The sequence below is a fragment of the Typopeltis vanoorti genome, chromosome 1 (assembly GCF_054136105.1).
Source record: "Typopeltis vanoorti isolate ZY-2024b chromosome 1, IOZ_Tvanoo_1.0, whole genome shotgun sequence".
NCBI lineage: Eukaryota > Metazoa > Arthropoda > Arachnida > Uropygi > Thelyphonidae > Typopeltis > Typopeltis vanoorti.
In genome coordinates this window covers 52874200-52896041 of record NC_143549.1, presented here as the reverse complement: position 1 = coordinate 52896041, position 21842 = coordinate 52874200, and the positions used below count along the sequence as shown (strand labels likewise).

The 21842-nt window shown below is 36.3% G+C and overlaps 1 protein-coding gene across 1 annotated transcript in view; it reads right to left on the bottom strand.

Moving 5' to 3' along the window:
- The window catches only part of LOC150109975 (uncharacterized), a 76523-nt gene that overhangs the window by 8627 nt on the left and 46054 nt on the right, over positions 1–21842 (bottom strand). Inside the window, exons 9-10 of the mRNA XM_090416170.1 lie at positions 18743–18826; positions 15456–15552 (exon numbers count right to left, since the gene is read on the bottom strand). Of these exons, the coding sequence (XP_090272296.1) occupies positions 15456–15552; positions 18743–18826 (181 nt within the window). The remainder of the gene's footprint in view (positions 1–15455; positions 15553–18742; positions 18827–21842) is intronic.

The window sequence follows — 21842 nt, the reverse complement described above, 5'->3', positions numbered from 1 at the left end:
CTGAAGTTGGTTGTGTTTTTGTTTGGGTTGACTAAGGAAGAACGAAGTTTTGGTAGGGTGGTGAAGTACGTTTTAATGTTAAATATCTTCATAATATTCGCCAGTTTTGGTTATAGAGAGCTTACAAACGGCAATTGAATGTGTGTATAATAGGATTGGATTGCTGAGGTTGAAGACGTGGATATAAACGTTTAGTTATGCTTCGAGATGAATAGCCGTTGTTCAAGAATGTGCTTTTGAGGTGGTCAAGTTCTATTTGAAGATCTTCTCCTGAAAAGGGGGTTCTCGCGCAATGGGCCAAAGTGCACATAACACGAAGAAATGAAATGTCTACAAGCCGAGTGAATAGAAGCAATAATATCTATCCACCTTCTGACGAGGTTACTCTACAACGCATTAAGGAATATCAAAATATTCTGGAAAATATTAGACTTTTCATAAATAGGTTAGTCTTTGTGGAAAGATGCAAGTTCAACTGTATCATCCCAAAGTTCTTAGATTTTAAGGAATCTATTCGCACAAAACGTGCACATAATATTTACCGTAAAGCAAACCTGGATCTGTTAAATGAAAGGATCGCAGACACTAAGTATATTCTGGGTTCAGCTATCTCTAAAAATGATGAATTAGAAAATACCCTGAGTTCTTCTTTAGATAACAGTTCATGGAATGAGGTTAAAAACATCAGCTCTCACCGTGCTTCTAGATCCCAAGACATCAATAAATTAACTCTCATTTGGAAATTTAATCGCCTCAAACAGGAACAACTCATCAATATCCTATTGGTTTACAAAACCAAAAACATTTTGTCGTAAATAAATCCTCACATACCCTTTCTTCAGCAGAAATTGGCGTACTGTCTAAAGGACTCAACTTCGTCCCATCCCCCGTCTCCATTCCTAAGGAATTCTTCTTAACAAAAGTAGAAAACGCTGCCTCACATCTACCAAAACAAACAGCAAACCTACTCAGAATGGAAGCTAGTTTTACAATAAACAACCTGCAGATAATTTATCCTGTGCTGAAAGAAATCTATCCACCATCTTCGTAATAACAACGAAATCATTGTTCTACCAGCCGATAAAGGTAATGCAACTGTAGTCACAGACAGATCTGATTACCGTACCAAGATCAACGATTTATTAATATCTTATACTTGGTGTCTCTTACAAAGTGACCCTACGAGAGAACTTCATAACCGAACCAACAACCTTCTCAAATCTACCGCAGAACTTCCGAGACACACCAGGCTATCTATCTGCTTTTTTCATCCCCTACTTCCTCGTTTCTATGGCCTCCGTAAGATTCACAAGGCAGACTGCTTTAAGACCGATTGCTGAAGGCATTGACTCACCCAACTACAACCTATCCACATACCTTGCCTCTTCCTTAAAATATCTCATTGGTAATTCCTCCTCATATATCAAAAACTCTGAAGATTTCACATCTAAGATAAAAAATTTAAAGCTCAAGGATTTTGACAGAATGGTTAGTTTTGATATTGTCTCTCTCTTTACAAATGGGACCACATAAGAAGTCCTCAATCTACTGAAAAACAAAGTTTCCAAAAAAACATTTTTGCCCTATTAATGCATTGCATAAACTCCTATTTCTCATTTGAAGGAAAAATATATAAACAATCCAGTTTCGTAGCTATGGGCAGCCCGTTGTCTCCGGGGTTAGCCAATATATTTCTAGAGGATTTTGAAAAACGAGCTACTTCAAGCGCAACACTAAAACCCAAACTGTGGCTACGATACATCGATGACAACTTCCTCATCTGGAAATGTGGTCTAGAGGAGTAACAAATCTTCCTAGATCATTTGAATAATCGGCACCAGGACATCAATTCACATCAGAACTCGAGACGAACGGCGTACTCGCCGTTTTGGATTTAAAGATCAGTAGGTTGCCTGACTGTCTCAAATTTTCGATTTTTCGTAAAACTACTCACACAGACAGATACTTACATGCCACCTGAAAAGCACATTCTTGAATAACGGCTATTCATCTCGAAGCATAACTAAACGTTTATATCCACGTCTTCAACCTCAGCAAGAAGATAACTCCACTCCTATTACACACACATTCAATTGCCGTTTGTAAGCTCTCTATCATCAAAACTGGCGAATATTATGAAAACATTTAACAATAAAACTTACCTCACCACCCTACCAAAACTTCGTTCTTTCCTGAGTCAACCTAAACAAAAACACAACCAACTTCAGTTTCCAGGAGTTTACAAAATCATCTGCAACTGCGGTAAACCTTATTGTGGACAAACCGATAAGTCTGTCTCACTACGTCTTGAGGGGCATCAACGTGACATCTCTTACAAGAGAACCGGTGCAAGCGCCCTCTCCAGTCATGTTCTTTTCTCCGCTAACTCCAATCTAGAAGACGCACCAATACCAGATAGACTGGAATCTTACGACCACTATCCATAAATGTGGTGACGAACTAGAGAGACGTATGTTATAATCAAAAGAAATAGTTCCGGACCCATCACACATGAACAATAATTTAAGCTACAGCTTACCTGACTCTCAGAGCGCAACGATTCAGTTCTGGTGCTCTCGAGAAGTCCATGTTTTTTTAGCTTGATAATTTTTCCAGTTTTTTGTAATTATTTACACACCTGAATAAGACGGCGTTCCGACGAAACTAGTCGTGTTTTATTAAAGTTTTTATCTTACCTTTCTTGGTGTTCCTAGTCAATATAATTATTTTTTAAAATGTCTGCAAGCCGAGTGAATAGAAGTTATAATATATATAAACAACAGCCTTAGCTACAATCTTTCTGACGCACACATTGCCACTGTCCAATACTGGCGATCTCGTGACAACTCTTGCATGTAGTCAGCTTTAATTGGAATTCCAGAACGCATTCCTGTTTTAAACTTTACTTCGGTCTTTTATATTAGTTCTGTTGGTGTAATTTTATTATGTCTCTCTTATTTTACATAATTCGTTGTCTTTGATACCTGAAGGAGTTGAATTTTGTTCAAAGAAACTAGTAGTATCTCAGCATTAAACTTTATTCTTTTTGTTCTGGGTATTATAGTCATTTAAACTAATTTTTTCATACATATATATATATATATAACACACACACACACACACACACACACACATATATATATATATTATATATATGTGTGTGTGTGTGTGTGTGTGTGTGTGTGTGTGTGTGTGTGTGTGTGTGTGTGTGTGTGTGTGTGTGTGTGTAGTTTATGTAGAAACATTTTTACCTTGGGTATACTATACGTTAAGATACCAAGCAATTTTATGAACTTGGTTTTAATCCTTTTTCCCAAGTAAGCAAACAGACAACTAAATCAAATTAGCGCCTGAACTAGATTCAGGTCTGAGGCAACTCGTGGTAAAGGTGGAGTAAACTCTGATCACTTTCCCTTACTATCTCCCCTAATGCAATGCACTTCTCCTTGCGGAGATGCATGATGCTATGCATTAAAGAAAGGGCCACTACCGGTCTGGTCAATAGTCAGACCGGTTTCGACCTTTATTGAGATTATGGCAACTTGATTAGATAAAATGTATAAGCTCTGCATTACTTCAACCTTGGCATCTCTGGGTCTGGCTCCCACTGACGAGACCTAAATGAAGGTCGAAACCGGTCTGACTAGTGGCCCTTTTCTTTAATGCATAACATCATACATCTCCGTAAGGGGATGTGCTTTATGTGCTTTGCGTTAGGTGAGATACTCAGGGAAAGTGATCAGAGCTTACTCCACCTTTACCACGAGTTGCCTCAGACCTGAACCTAGTTCAGGCGCAAATTTGACTTACTTGTCTATTTGCTCACTTGGGAAAAAGGATTAAAACCAAGTTTATAAAATTGCGTGGTATCTTTATCGTATAGTATACCCAAGGTACAAAACTTTCTACATTTTTCTCTCATCCTGAGATTTTTATTTAATAAGATTTTTAATTAATTCAAAGCACCTTGTATAAATAAAATTTATAATCTCTGCATTACTTAAACCTTGGAATCTCGGGGTCTGGCTCCCACTGACGAGACCTCAATAAAGGTCGACACCGATTGGAAGCTTGGGTGATGAATGGCAATGCTGTAGCCCATGAAGTTTTAACTGAGGTGCTGTTACCCCGTGGATGAGATATGAGCAAATGAGCGGCTCTGCTCGGTGGTGGGATGAGCCTTCTTCGGTGTAGCGCCAACCGGTTCTGAGAGGTCTTCTCAGTGGCAGGGTGAGCCTGTTACTGAGAGGAAGGGAACATTGCTGAGTTTTTAGAGTTTGACCTGTACTTGAACATCAATAAAGGTCGAAACCGGTCTGAGCCCTTTCTTTCAATGTGTTTCCTTTAAGTGGCCCTTTCTTTTAATGCATAGAATCATACATCTCCTCAATTGGATGTGCTTTGCATTAGGGAGATACTAAGGGAAAGTGATCAGAGTTTACTCAATCTTTACCACCAGTTGCCTCAGACCTGAATCTAGTTCAGGCGCAAACTTTACTTACTTCTCTGTTTGCTTACTTGGGAAAAAGGATTAAAACCAAGTTTATAAAATTGAAGATAAAAAAACTGTGAACAGCACAGAAAAGTCACTATACATGTTTAACGTGAAAACGTTGTAGTTAACGTATTCAAAGCTGTTCCTTCGTTGGCCACATTGTTGGGTGAGTGCGTGCGTATAGCATCTCGTGTGCCAGTATGAGATCACAGCAGAATGACAGTCTGGAAAGTTATAGCTTAAATTATTATTTAAATGTACAGGGTTGAGGATGATTTCTCTAGATTCTACAATTTTTCTCTCCAATTCGTCATGGCAACGGAAAATGTTGTTAGATCTATCCCAAAGGATTGCATGACTATGATGTTCATCATGAGAATCGGAAGAAAAAAGGATATGGCTGGATAAAGCACTGGCAAGTGTTCTCTTCTAAGCGATGCTCCTCCTATGCTCTTCCATACCAATATCAATAGACTTATTCGTCTGGCCAAAGTAAGAAATGTCGCAGTCACACCATATATTGTATATATCTGGATATTTTAGGTTGCGATGGCTAGGCTTTGAACGGCTCACTAGAGAGCGGACATTAAAAGTTTACATCTTTTAAAGAGAATATTACTTCGAAACGTACAAAAAGAATCTATCACAAAGCAAAGTTAGACCTTCTTGCTGAAAGACTATTCGACACAAAACGTACTCTCGCTTTTTTGTTTGCCAAAAAAAGTACATTATCTCAAATACTTGAAGAATCTCTAGACAATGAAAGTTAGCATCTCTTTAGTATGCGTAGTGAGGCTCAAGCAGCCCAAATCCAATATCCAATATAACAACAAATTAAAACTTATTTGAAGCACTAACAAGAGTACAAAATGACCTGAACTTCTCAAAACCCCACATCAACCATGACAAAGTTTTAATTAATAAATCATCTCACATCCTTTCAGATTCAGAAAAAAGAATCCTCAGCAAGGGTTTAAATTTTATTCCTTCTCCAAAATCTATCCCAAGAGAATCACTCCTCACCAAGATATAAAATGCTGCTTCCTTCCTCCCTTCACAAGATGCAAAACTTCTCCGTATTGAATCCATCTTTTTCATTAACAATGCTAAACCACCAGCAGATAACATCTCTTCGTCGGAACGACAGGCTCTTAAGAATTTAAAAAATAACAGAAATATACTTATCCTTCCCGCAGATAAAGGAAATACCACAGTTGTCCTCAACTTTGAAGATTATAAAACTAAGATGCTTGAATTACTACAGAGTGACACTTACTTAATTCTTGAGCGAGATCCCACTCGTGAACTTCAAAATTGTACCAAAAATTTATTAAAAACAACTTCTGAACTGTCTAGAAACATTTGCTTTTCTCTTCGATCTCTCCATCCGCTTATGCCACGCATATATGGAGTTCCCAAGATCCACAAGGAAAATACCCCACTTCGTCCCATTGTTGAGGGCATTTATTTACCAACATACAACCTTTCAAAATATCTCGCAAAATACCTTAGATGTTTTTCTGCAAGTCTTTGTCATTTATTAACAACTCTGCGGATTTTGTATCATACATGAAGGATATTACTGTTCAAGAAAATGAAATCATGGCTAGCTTTGACATAGTATCCTTGTTTACAAATGTTCCTACATTTGTAAACAAGGATGATGAAACCCTACTCAAAGATAAGTTATCCGAACAAATATTAGCCTTACTTACTCACTGCATCAAGTCTGGATACTTTAGATTTCAGGACACCATCTACAAGCAAAATCATAGTCTAGCAATGGGTAATCCTTTATCTCTTGTAATTACCAATATTTATCTGGAAGATTTTGAAGTTAAAGCTATCTCTTCCTATTCCTTAGCCTAGAATTTGGAAACGATATGTGGACGACATTTTCCTCATTTGGAGCCATGGACATGATTCTCTCCCTGATTTCCTTGAACATCTCAATAGTGAAAACCCGAATATCCCATTCACGGTTGAGTTTGAAACTAATGGTTCCCTGTCTTTCCTGGACGTGAAACTCACCCGTTCTTCTGAAAAACTTAAAATTTCGATGTACAGAAAACCTATACACACCAATAGATATCTCCATATTCAGTCCCATCATTTCCCTCCTCCTAAACGTGGAATTATTTCTACTTTGGGACATAGAGCTCGCTCTCTTCTTGACGACTCAGATGAACTTCATAAAGAAATCAATTTTCTTAAATCTACTTTCAGACTGAATGGTTTTCTCTAAAAATTACTACTTTTTAATCCTCCTAGTCGTCATACTGAAGAAATTAATAATGTTAAAGGCAATATATCTATACCGTACATAAGCTCAGCCTCTCAAAAATTAGCCAAGGTTCTCAAAAGGTATAACATTAGAACTTTATTCACTCCGCTTCCTACGATTCGTCTCTAGTGAACCGTCCAAAGCCTAGCCATCACAATCTAAAATACCCCTGTGTGTACAAGATATGGTGTGACTGCGACATTCCTTACTTTGGCCAGACGGATAAATGTATTGAATTGCGTATGAAGGAGCACAGGAGGGACATCGCTTAAAAGAGAACACGTGCCAGTGCTTTATCCTGACAAACCTTTTTTTCGGCCGATTCTGATGATGAAAACCATAGTCATACAATCCTTTGGGATAGATCTAACAACATTTTCTGTTGCGATGGCAAATTGGAGAGAAAAATTGTAGAATAGAGAAATCATCCTCAACCCTGTACATTTAAATAATAATTTAAGCTACAACTTCCCAGACTGTCATTCTGCTGTGATCACATACTGGCGCTCTCGAGATGCTATACGCACGCACTCACCCAACAATGTGGCCAACGAAGGAACAGCTTCGTTGGCCACATTGTGACTTTCCTGAGCTGTTCGCATTTTTTTTATCTTCAATGTTTAATGTTTTTTCTTTTCTTTTATGAAACACCTGATGAAGGCTGTAAAAAGCCGAAACTAGTCGTGTGATACTATTAAATTGAACCATTTTCATTTGCTCTATTTTCAGGTCTAAGGCAACTCGTGGTAAACGTGGAGTAAGCCCTGATCACTTACCTTAGTATCTCCCATAATGCAAAGCACATCTCCTTGAGGACATGTACTTGAGTTACCTCCAAACTTGACTTACCTGCTTGTTTGCTTAATTGAGAAAAAGGATTAAAACCAAGTTTTTAAAATCTTGGTATCTTTAACGTATAGTATACCCAAGGTAAAAAATTTTCTACATCTTTCTCTCATCCTGAGATTTTTATTTAATAAAGTCATAGCATCTTGTGGCAACTTGTATAGGTAAAATTTATAAGCTCTGCATTACTTAAACCTTGGCATCTCATAATCTGGCTTCCACTGATGAGACCTCAATAAAGGTCGAAACCGTTTTGTGTAGAGGCCTTTCCCTTAATGCATAGCATCATACATGTCCGCAAGGAGATGTGTTTTGCATTATGGGAGATACTAAGGAAAGTGATCAGAGCTTACTCCATCTTTACCAAGAGTTGCCTCAGACGTTAAAATATTTCAGGTGCAATCTTGACTTACTTGCTTGTTTTCTTATTTGGGAATAAGGATTAAAACCAAGTTTATAAATTGCTTGGTATCTTTAACTTATGGTATACCCAAGGTAAAAAATTTTCTATATATATATGTGTGTTTATTTAGAGAGAGAGAGAGAGAGAGAGAGAGAGATTCAACTCCGTTGTCATATTATTCAACGTACTGGAACAGTGTTTCTCAACCTGTGGTCCGCGACGATGGGACAGGTAGTCAGCAGCCTGACTTAAATTAATTAAATAAATATATGCATGTTTTAATTATCTAAACAAATTAAAATTGAATAAGTACAAATTATTGAAATCAAATGGAGACTTAAAAAAAAAAATATCGTTAGAATGTACAAATGCAGAAGCAATAAAACTATATTGTTGTTCACTTCATCCTTTTTATTATTCGTAATAATGCCACTAAATTTTTAGTGGCAGATGACAATAATAAAAGAAGGGTGAAGTGAACATAATATAGTTTTATTGCTTCCGCCTTCCCTTGCTGTTTGTCAGATTCGAAGTGAACATGTGTTATCCACATTTCAACCAATGGCTGTTGTTTATTGATTTTTATTATTGAAGGTTTCCTTCCTTCAACCAAGGCTCAGTATATCTTGAGAAGCGCTAAGTGATACTTTTACAAAGTGTGTCCTGAGTTAACCCCAGTATTACATTATTATTATTATTATTGTTCCGGGAAACTCCAAGGAGTCGACAGACTCATCGAGGGAGACCCTAACATCATGTCTGGAACAACTATTCAACATTCACACAGTATCTATCATACCTTGCCTTGAACTCATTCATGGTCGTAGCACCCACAACAGACTCTGGAAGCTTATTCCACTCATTCACCACTCTCCAAGTAAAAAACCTAGCTCTAACGCCCTTGTCAACCACGCTCTTGCCCAGCTTCCATGCATGGCCCGTAGTCCTCCCACCACCAGTCATATTTTCAAAAATATCTTCTGGATCAATCTTATAAAAACCCTTCAGTAATTTGAATGTCTCAATCATATCACCCCTTCGCCTATCGTCCAATTTCTGCAACCCACAAATCTTCAACCTATTCTCATAAGGTTCATTCCACAGACCTGCTATCATCTTGGTCACTCGTCTCTGGACCCTCTCCACTTCCTCCCCATCACGAAGAAACCCTGGTGCTCATAACTGGGCACAGAAGTCCAGATGGGGTCTTATCGAGGCTCGATACAGAGGAACAACAACTTGTTTGTCTCTGCATGTTAATGTATTTTTCAGAAGCCAAGTGATTTGGTGAGCTGTTTTAGTCCCTTTTGCAATGTGTCCCCTAAACTTCAACTCCCTATCCACCAGCACTCCCAAATCCCTGGCCTCATCAATCTCCTGGAGTACGGTTCCACCAATGCGATATACTGCTGCTATTCTTTTCATCCCAAAGTGCATAACCTTACACTTTGCCACATTAAACTGACATCCATTTTTCCTAGCCCAGTCCTCCAAACTATCCAAATCATCCTGTAAAATTTTGACATCCTGTGCACTCACAATTGCTCTACCCAACTTTGCATCATCAGCGAACAAGTGAACACTTCCTCTCAAATCCTTTCCAATATCATTGATGAACAAATTGAAAAGCAGTGGTCCAAGAACAGAGCCCTGCGGCACTCCACTAGTCACAAGACGTCTTTTTGACTCCACTCCTGAATAAACCACTCTCTGGTATCTCTCCTTCAACCACCCTCCTATCCATCTCACCAAACCTATATCCATCCCCATCTGCTCCAGTTTACTGATTAGTGTTCCATGTGGTATCCTATCAAAGACCTTGGCAAGGTCCAGTAGTATCACTGTAAACCCACTACTCCTATCCAGTTCAGCCGTCACTGTGTTATAAAACGTGAGCAAGTTACTGAGGCATGATCTACCCTTCACAAAACCATGTTGTCCCCCACACAATATCCCATTTTCATCTATCCAATCCTGTATTCTTTTCTTGACTAATTTCTCTAAGACCTTGGCAATGATTCCTGATATGCTAATCGGTCGGTAATTTACAACAGCAGTCTTGGAACCACCTTTATGCAGTGGAACTAGTTTCCCCTCCTTCCACCCGCTCGGGACTAACCCAGACCTGAGACTCAAATTAAACAAAATGGTCAAGGGTACTGACAATTCTTTAGCTGCTTCTCGTACTACACGAGCTGGTATACCATCCAATCCCACAGATGTATTGACATTGAGGTTATGCAATAGACTACTCACCTCCACTTCATTCACCACAATTCCCGTATAATCTACTGGTTTATTCGTTTCTGCAATGTCACCACCTGGATGATATATTCTTGCAAAGTGCTCACTCAGTAACTCAACTATATCAACTGATTCAGTTACCTCCCTACCATCGGCATTCTTTAAAATCATTCTGCCATTTACATTTTTCCTTTTACTGTTTAGGATTCTCTTTAGCCAACATGGCCAATATTCTTTCGTAATTCTTTTTTGCTTTTCTTACCACACTCGTTACCCTTCTGGCCTGCGCTTTATCTCGTTCATGTGCCTGCCGGTCACCTTTCTCCTTAAATTCCCTCAATAGTTGTTTCTTTTTGTGCCGCTCAAGCTTAATGGTGTTATTCATCCATTTAACCCCTACTTGATTTATTATTCGGACTCTAGGTATACAGTCAGCCATTGCTTCATGCAAGCACTTCTTAACTACCTCCCATGCACTATCAACTTCTAGTCCCTGCAGTTGTACATGCCATGGCACTGAGCCAATCAAACTCCTAAGCTTGTCATACTTTCCAGGCCGATAATTCCACATGTACCCTGTCTTAATTGAAAATTCTACACCTTTAGCCACCTCCCAAGTCAAGACCCTATGATCACTCTCACCGATTGGTGGCAATGTGGTCATATTTGTTACAGCCAAATCCTCAGATGTAATTACTAGGTCAAGCACTCTCTGACCCCTAGTATTTTCCATTACATGCTGTCGCAGATACTTATCCCTTAATAACCGCATAAAATCCAATTCCTTCCTCCCGTGTGTCCTCTCATCACTCCAATCAATGCGACCATAGTTGAAATCTCCCATAATAATCACCCTCCTTCCACTCATTTCTTCTATTTTCTTGTGCATACTGTCACCACCATCTTTTCCATCACCTGGTCTATAGCAGCACCCAATTTTATATTTAGTTCTGCTAGTCACAATCTCACACCAAATGGCCTCAAATGTGCTCTTTTCTCTATCCTGCAATTTAACTTCTATTCTCCTTGGCTGTAGCTCATCAGCTATCATCAACAATACTCCTCCCCCCATTTTATTCTCTCTGTTATTCCTGAACACACTATACCCATCACATTCAGTCCCACTAGCTATATCATCTACAGTCAGCCATGTTTCACTAATACCAATAACCTGTGGTCTGGAAGTGCCAACAATGGCCAAAAACTCTTCCTTCTTGTTCCTAATACTCCTAGTATTAGTGTATATGAATTTAAGACCCTCATTAGCCCCAACCCTACCTTGATGCCTTATATTAACTATCCCACTCTGGTTTGTTGTCCTTATTTGCTCTAGCATATTATATTCATTCTTGCATTTAACTGCCTCCCTAAGAACTGTATATCTAACCCCCCCCATTAACAAATCTAGTTTCCCTGAATTTGCTCATCCACTATATTCAGCAACACTTTCTCACGTCTTCTTACACCGTAACCACTCAAATGCAAGCCATCCATCTTATATAGATCCTTTCGCCCATCAAACTCACTCCACACGTCCACAAATTCCACACCACTCGTCATACATAACCCACGCATAAAGTCATTCGCAATTATTGCCCTCCTTTTAAACATTTCACTGTCATACCGTGGCAAAAGACTAATCATTCTAAATCTCTCACTCTTTTCTTTTGCTACCTCAAACAATTCATTCAGGTCTTATATCATTTCCATTTTATCTCCTTTCAAATCATTCGTACCTGCCACAACAGTCATTTCTTTCACCCTTATTTTTCGGAAACGTTTTTTAATAACGGAAAAATGGCTTAGAAGTAGGACTTTGAAAAGAAAGTCAAATGAAACAGGTGATGCCAACCCTAATTTTGATACAAGTGTTGTAACGGCGAGTAAATGTGATACTATTAAAGAAGAAGAAGCAAGCAGTTTAAAGGAAAAATACAGTAGGAAATATAACAGTTAATATTTGGAATTCGGGTTTACTTGGTGTGGAGATGAAACTGAACAGAAACCTCAATGCGTTTTGTGAAGTATTGTCGAACGAGTGCATGAAACCTGCGAAACATTTAGAAACTAAACATTGTGATGTGAAACATAAGCTAATTGAATTTTTTCAGCGACGCTTAGGGACATTAAATCATGCGAAAAAATATAGTTTCGCCCATGGGTTCCATTAATAGCAAGGCACTGGAAGCATCCTATCTCTTAAGTTTGAGCATAGCGAAAACAGGGAAACCTCATTCTATCAGGGAAAATTTACTACTTCCATCTATAAAAGATGTGGTAAAAACGATGTTTGGCAACAAGTTACTAAAAGATGTTGATTTGATTCCTCTTTCAAATGACACTGTCGGTCGCAGAATTAATGATATGGCAGGTGACGTAGAATCTCAGTTAATCGAAAGAGTTAAGAAGAGCCCTTATTATGGGTTACAAATAGACGAGACTACTGATGTTACAAGTGATGCCCAGTTAATATGCTACGTAAGATATGCGCATGATAACAACATTCATGATGATATTCTGTTTTGTAGAACTTTGCCATCCCAAACAACTGGAGAAGAAATATTTCACACTCTCATTAATTACATAATGCACAAAGGGATCCAGTGGGAAAATGCATGGGTTTCTGTTCGGATGAAGCTCGTGCCCTTGCAGGCAGGCATAGTGCAGTTGTTTCTATGGTCAAGGAAGTAGCTCCGGATATGAATTGGGTACACTGTTTCTACATAGGGAAGCGTTAGCCTCCAAAAGAATGCCACCAGAATTTAAATCTGTACTATATAACACTGTAAATCTAGTTAATTTTATTAAAGGTCGACCGTTAAATAACCGGTTATTTTCAGTATTCTGCGATGAAATGGGCATACAACTTTTGCTTCATTCTGAAATTCGCTGGCATTCTAAGGGCAAAGTACTAACAAGGTTATTTCAATTAAGGCATGAAGTTTTATTATTTGTAAATGAACGTAATTCTGATTTTGCATCACTCCTTGTTGACGAAGCATGGTTATCAACACTATCCTATCTTTCACACATTTTTTCGAAATTAAATGAACTAAATCTCTCCATTCAGGGAAATTCTTTAACTGTTCTTGATGCCTACGACAAGATAAAGGCATTCGAGAAAAAACTGGTTTTATGAATTAATTATGTAAAAGACAGACAATTTGCACCTTTTTCAACATTGGAATCCTTTTTAGTGGAAAACGATATTTTTGTTGATTTTGAGTTTCTGGAAAGGGTTTGTGACCACCTTAAAAATCTGAAATGGAATTTTGAAACATATTTTCCGAGTAACTTTTATGAGAAATTTCAGTGGGTTCGCGATCCATTTCAGGCTTGCAGTCACGAGAAGAACCTTTCGTTATCGAAAAAAGAACAATTAATTGAGCTTTCAAGTGACAGTAGACTTAATATGCAATTCCGTGAACTTGGTTTGGCTCGATTTTGGATCTCGCCTTCAGTGAGAAGTGAATTTCTCGAATTATCTGAAGAAGCATTGAAAATCGTCATGCAGTTATCTACAACCAATCTTTGTGAGAAAGGATTTTCATCGCTCCTTCAAATAAAAACAAAATACGGAAATCGTCTTCGTGTGTGTGTATGTGTGTGTGTGCTGATCTTCGACTGAATTTGACCAATATTGAGCCACACATCCAGCAACTCTGCAAAGGCCAAGAAGCTCAACCATCTCATTAAAAGTAAGTAGTAACATAATTAGATCATATTATTTATTTTTTTAATAAAAATTAAAACTTTGTTCAATGACCATACACTTTTAATCGTTTACTTCCAGTTTAATTAATTATGTTTCCATATGTATTGAAAACATGCTTTTAGATTTATTATGTTATAAATGGCACAATTTTTCAGAAATATTGGTAATTCCTACTTAGGTTTTTAAAAAAAATTACGAAAAGTCAAAATGACGTATAGGGAAATAAATTAAAAACACTATAATTATTTTTGAAGTAAAACTTTAATTCCAACATTCTAAAATGTTATTTTTCTTGCTTTTCTGTTCGCAAAATTGTCGATGACATTGTCGAAGTCTATTTTATCACTTAGTTGCTGTTTTATAGACAGTAAGGCAAGATTTCTTAAACGCCAAAAAAGTCACCCGGGGCGGATCCCCTCCCCCCAGCTACGCCTCTGTAACTTAGTTATTTTACTGGTCCTTGGCCTTAGAAAGGTTGAGAAACGCTGTGCTAGAGAATATTCTGTCGAAGGATATTTGTTGGAAAACTCAACATGATGTTGCCTTTCAGTTCCGGAACTAGTAAATACGGGGTGCGATTGAGATACTTTTAGTGCGGATTCTAATTTAAGAAGATTAGGTATCGGGAATCAGCAAGATCTTCCGAAATTTTATCAAATTTCAAATTTTTTGCATTTAGGTCTAAGGCCACTTCTGTTCTTTTAAACATAAATATATTGACTTGACAACCAAAACACACTAGAACTGTAATGTTATTCCGTGGGTGAAAACTTTTTTAAAAAGATAATGAAGCAATATTCAAACAATATTACGATAATTAATTATAAAAATACTGATATATAAAAACCACTTTGCGAAAAAAATTATGCTAAAAATTACGGATATGAATCTAAGTCTTATTAAAGGCTTCAGTTGTGCGACGTTTTTATTTCCCTTTCTTTATTTCCCGCAGTTTTTGAGTTAAACAAATAGTGACTTTTATCAACTGAGCTGTCAATGTTGGCAGGTCGGTTTATTTATTTATTCAACGAGAAAGTTCCAGTATGCCAAAAATTTCAGGAATTTTTTTCGATTAATAAATTATGTATATTCTTCAAAGCGAGTAAATCTCTCTGATATTGATTTATCTGTGACATTTAGTATAGAATAAATTCATGCAAAGATTAGTCTTGTCTTGAAAAAAAGTGTTTCTTGAAAAAACAGATGATATCACTAAAGAGAATGTGAAGATTTTCTTTTAGAAATATTAAACACGTTTTTTTTTCATGTTCATTTAACAGCGAATAAATTTAGTGCCTTCATTTAGTTCATTCAATTTAGTTCATTTAGTGCGAATAAAGTGAGTTAAACTTAATAAAAAGTAAAGAAGGGATGGTCGGTCTGCTTGAAATTTAACAAGTTACTAAACAAAACTCTGTCGCGCTGTTTACTATATTTCACAGATATGAGAACAATTTAAAGTGCTTACCTAACGATCAGTGCGATTATAATAACAAAAATTAGGACAACTGCAGCACCAAATAGAGCTCCTAGGCTTATATGCTTTAGTTCAGCAACAGTCCAACCTAGTTTCGTTGCGTAAACAAATAAATTATAATGCCTTATTATTATTAAATAATAATAATAATAATAAATTATACTAAATACGTTATAATAATTATTCATTAAATAATTAGTATGCAATCCTATTTACATTAAATATAATAAAGAAAGAAATACCACTATCACTTTATGATACAGTGCAAAAGAATTATTATATCATTTAAAAATCTTTGTTATTGAAAATTCAAATATATCGGCATTTCAAACTTATAATACAGTAATTTTGGCATGCTCGATAGCTTGAACAGTGGTCGGAGATTTTAATAGGGATGGAGAAGATGGAAGGTTTTCTTTTCATCTAGATTCTATCATTTAGCCGGAGCAGATGTTTGGATCTAAAGCGATCCCAAACACTAATCAGGCTATGGGGAAAAGAAAAGAAAAAGAAGAGAGATCTCGGCAGTCATTGCTTTGTACCAGTGTAGTATAAAGGGCAGAGACTGATAATGGATGGATGAAACGGAAAGTGGATATAACGTAGAAACGGGAAACGAAACGTGGATAAGGTATAAGCCGAACAGCTGACATCTACAATATATCTGGAAGAAGTGGTGTATAAGAAAAAAGTCAGAGTGTGGAACATCATAAACATGGGACTCTAGGTTTGACATTCTCTAACATCTCTTGTAACCATCCAATTCGATCTGAATATTAGATCGAATTGGATGGCTGCAAGTAGACAGCAGTTGCTGAGATTATATTGGTTATTCTGTCTGTAAGAAATGACAGGTATGTTTTAGATGCCTTCAAATGATGCACATCGATTATATATTTGTGTCAAAGTTACGAATGTTGGTGAAGTCTATGTGGAAGTGCTTGATTTTATGCAGATTTTTGTTCTCTTTGTATTTTTGATGTGTTGTATGATTTTGTTATTGTTTTTACGTGATAATTTTCTGATTTCAGTGTTACTATAGTTTAATAGTGTCTTTCATAGGTGGTGATGTCTGAAACTAATTACAGTGTGTGCATGCAGTGTGCTGGGATGAAACACTCGTAATCATGCCTTCCACTTCCCCGCTTTCCGTCTTTAAATGTCTGTAAATCGTGCTTGAAGGGAGACCGTTATAGACCTTCCTCCAAGCACGATTTGTCAGAGTAGGTGACTCGCTAGTTGGTCTAGATCATAGGTTCCCAAAGTGGGCTATACCGCCCCCCCCCCCCCAGTGGACGCTGGAGCCTTCTAGTGGGGCTATAGTGGGATCAGAAGCATTTGGGGACGTTCAGGCGGTCTAGGGGTTGGTGGCTTTTTATAGAAGAAATTAATAATATATATTTAAAAATTAATAATTTTCGTGATTTTGCGATTAGATAATCATTTAAAATTTAAATATTGCATTTTAATTCATCTTATGCCCTTTTTACACGATCAATTTTTTATCAATTTTCTATTTCAATTATTTAATCATTTGAAAATTTACCATGTCAGAGAGAAATAGATGTCAATTTTCTATCTCAATGAGAAAATAGAGCATGTAGGTTAGGTTTACAGTAGCAAATATATTCGTTATATTTCATTTCAAAATATATAAAACCACTTTTCTAATTGATTTGCACAAAAAAAATCCAATTTTATATAATTTATATAATGGGGGGGCGTTACAAAATTTATGTCTTGCAAAGTGGGCGGTGGCCCGAAAAAGTTTGTGAACCTATGGTCTAGATAAATAGAAAAGCCTCATGATGCATTAGCATCGAAGTCTTCCAACTCCTATCCTTGTCCGTTTCCGCCACCAACGGACGCACATCAGTCTAAAAACAGTTATACGATCAATTCGGTTTAGAGAACTGAAATCGAATGAATTAGAGATAGGATAATACTACAATAAATCAAAAAGTGGAATGGACTGCACTCAAATCTTAGTGCACAAGAATCTGATATGTCTCTTTCAGAACATCAATGACAATGCAGAGACTGTTATGAGAAACTGTGGTGAAATAGGAAGATGTTTTCGGACAACAAGAGGCACATGAGACAAGGAGACCCAATATCTCCCATCACTTTTATCATGCTTTTAGAAAAAAACAGAATGCTGGTACAGAAATTTAAAAAAATACGATTTTACAGATGACATGGTCATTGAAGAAGATGAAGAGGAACCTAAAAGAATTGTGCTGAATTTAAATGACGAAGGAGAGAGATATGGATTAGAGATATCTAATCCAATCCAAAAACAAAGACAAAAATGATATTCGGAGGGAATAAGATGAAAAAAAGAATCAAGGTAAATGAGAAAGTGCTGGAAGACAGGAATTTCGCATACCTATGGGGCAACATGACATACGAGTTAGACTATAAAAAAGATAAGATCTTGGATAATAGGAAGCGAAAGTAAACCGATAGGCAATGAACAATATATGGAAAAGTAAATCAGTAAGCTTTTCCAGAAAGCAGTGACTGCTGGAAACATACAAATTCGCATGGGTAATGGTAAAAGACTCTGAGAGATAAATATATGTTTTGGGAAGAGCATATGATAGATTCTTCGAATTGGATGGGTACAAAAGGTAACAAATGAAAACTGTATAGAAAAGTAAACTGCAAAGAGAATCTAACGCGGAAAAGAATTCGAAGGAAAATAAAGATTTTTGGACGATATAAATAGAAGAGGAAGGCCAAGACGTGTGTAGTGGCTGTGGAAGAGTGGTGTGGAAAGATGTAGGATTTGAATCACCTACAACGGATAGAAAGAAATTACAAAGAATGGTGAAACAACATCAGCCATAAACGGGCATGTTATCCGTGGGCACTGACCACTCATTTTTCTTTAGAGGTAGTAAAAAGTATAACAGGGTGTTACACAAAATATTAGTTTCCAAAATAACATAATTATACTAAGCGGGATTTATGCTTGTTTTTCGAAACGCTATACATTAATATTTTAGTTTATTATTATTAAATATTGTTAAAATGCTGCAAGAATAAGCGTGAATATGGATCGATTCAGGTCATTTTGACTAGGGCCTAAGATCACAGGGAGAAAGAGGGTGGAAGTCAATGAAGACATTCGTGTTATTTAGTTTGTGCATTTGCACTGTTATCCCATTCTCGCCATGAAAGTTTTTAGTAACATCAGCTTAGAGATGTGCTAAGTAATGAAATTATCTGAATATTTCTTTGAATATGAAAATAAATATTTATAATCAACTCACCCAATACTGTATACTTCTTGGAAATGAGAGTATCAAGGCCATCACCAGTTTTCGTCTTGTTATTCCACAAATCCGTTTCATTACCTAAACGTGAAACGTGAAAATTAATTTCCGTGATAAAACCTAATAAATTGCATAAAGAAATTGTGTAATTATGAATTCATTATATTGCAAAGTCGTGTAGTTAAAATGGAATGACTATTCTTAAAAACAGAGATATATCTCTAATGTAGGGATTCTCAACCTATGGTACGCGTACCACTGGTGGTACGTGAGTCCACTGCCGGGTGGTACGAAAACAGATTTGCTTACTGGTACATCTAATATCTTGAATTAAATATAGTGGTACGCCACTGGAAAAGGTTGAGAACCCCTGCAGTGTAATGCATTGTTAGCAGGAGTAATAAATGCTTTGTGTGTTCATAAGTTTGCATTCCAGATGGCGCATGCGATATACTCATATAAGATGTAACTACTCGTGTAGTAGTGATGGTTATCGGTAGATGGCGTTGGTGTAGTTGCGGTCAGTTGGTGGATTGAGTGGCGGAGACAGAGCTGTAGAGCAGGTACCCTCCCTCGATGAGTCTTTGGACTCCCTGGAGGTGTCTAATAATAATAATAATAATAATAATAATAATAATAATAATAATAATAATAATAATAATAATAATAATAATAATAATAATAATGTGTAATCTTGAAAGCAGTCCGAGTAAACAACTAAGAAAATAGAGTCAGGGTTTGTTTGATAATATCGTGAGTCACTCATCAAAGGAAGTAGTATAAGACAAATGAGAAGGTTCTCGGTCCTCAAATTTTCGTGTTTACAAAGTTTACAAAGTTTGCATATGTGACTAATCATTTATTTTAATTTGGAAGTTATTGAAAACATACTCGTGGTCGTAATTATAAGCAAAAAGGACGTTATTAAATAATATTCATACGCACCAAATAATATTCAGATCTTTAAATCATAAAGCCACCTATTCGAAAAATCTTGATTAGAAATAATTTAATGTTTCATAAATATAAACATACATGGAATAATTTTAAAATTGCTGTGGCTGTTCAAGATAAAATAATGTTGCAGGCCCTTTTTCATATAAAAATGCATCATTTAGATGCGTTTTGAGAAATGAATATGAAATAGTTTCCTTTTTACCTTCTTTTCCCAGACAGGTTATGCTGAGACTGACTGGATGAATGGAGTTAATTGAAATTTGGTATTTAGAATAATTAAAAAATTTCTTAAGCCATTCTCGTTCCTTTATGAAGTCGATTTGCAAGGGGGAAAATGGACGAAATTATATTTTGCAATTAATCTGTCTCCATTTCTTATCTAATTCTGGTTTGATTCCTGTCAAAACATTAGTACATTTTTTGTTAATGGGATTCTCATCTTTATTGTGCTCAGCATTTTTCTTATTTAAATCTTATTTCAAATCCTGTGTATACACTCTTGTATTTTGTACCAATCTGATGACATCACCTTCAACAATAACATAGTCAATGACATTTTATTTGAATCATCTTAATTATCTGTTGTAACATGTTATTACTAATGGACAGTGCTTGCCCTGAGCAGCAATCTGAAAGTATTTTCCTGATCATTAGCCATGCTCTTTTCTTCAAACTTTCCTTTATGCATTTCTGTATGTAGAAAACTTCTGTGTTACTCAAAAGGATGATGACGATTCAACACTGGATTAGAAGCCCCAGTCAGTTCTCCATATCCACATACAGAGACCTCTTCCAAGTAAATTTACATCTTACTCAGGGAAGGCTTCTAAAATTATCAATTTCCATAAATTGTAAAATATCACATCAGAGGAGAGTCGACAATTTTGTAACTTACCGGTCGAATTTAAATTATGCCATTTCACCGTAGTTATTGAGATAGCATAGTAAGCGACTTGAGAAAATATAATTTGCCACAAAATCGTATGACTCAAAATTCCTTTCAATTTTTGATACCCTTAAATTAGCATACTTAATTTTTTGTGGATTTGAAATATTTCGTTTTCAGTGCAATTTATGACAGTAGAATATCAAGACGTGAAATAGCTTTATGACATGGATTATGGATTCAATAAGTAGTCTCAGTTCAAACAAAGTTTATTCGGGAAAAATATATATTAAATGCATGATGTTTTTATCATGGAGAAAAAAAAGGTGGAAGAAGACTTTTCAGTTTGTTTTTATTTTCAGTTTTCAGTCAAGAGCAATGATGGTAAAATGTTATTGAAAACAGAAGTTTTTGAATATATGTCATACTTTTTCAGAGATGAGGAGAAAACATAGTGTATTGTATAAAACCAGAATTTAACAATCTTGGAAATTGTCCTCCACTCAAATAAGAAATATTAAGAGTTATAGAGCAAACGAAAACAGGAAAAGCTCCCAGGTTAATATGATATTCATGCAGAAAGCAGAAATGCTAAAGGCGCTAGAAGAATTAAGTATATTTAACCACATTTATGAAAATGGATATGTTTCTAACGCACTCAGGAATTCTATCCTTATAAATATCCCGAATAAGGGTGAGGCAGTTGAATACAAAGATTACAGATCAATAAGGCTAATGATTCATGTAATAAAATTACTATTAGGAGTTGTATTGGAAAGAATAAAATCAAAAACAACAAATGAGATAAAGAATATCCAGAGTGATTAATGAGAAACAGAGGAACGAGAGAGAGAGGGTGTCTTCAAGATTGGAATGAGGAAGACATACAGAAGTTAATATAGAGAAAATAAATAGAAATAACAAAATTGACTTTTTAACGGAATGAGGAATATACTAACATCGAGAGAAATAAGCAAAAAATAATCCACTAGATTAAGAATAATTAAATGCTTTAATTGGTTTTTGTGTTTTTCTGGAGCAGAAACGTGAGCAATAAATAAAGAAGACAATAGAAGAAATGAAGCTTTTGAGATGTGAACGTATTACTGAAGATCACTATAGATCTGGACTAATAAAGAGCGTACAAAAATATCATATATGGGTCATATTTGGGAATGAAAGTCTTCAAAAAAAGCTTTATTAGAAGGAAGAATTGAAGGCAAGAAAAGGCATGGAAGACAGCGACACACGTGG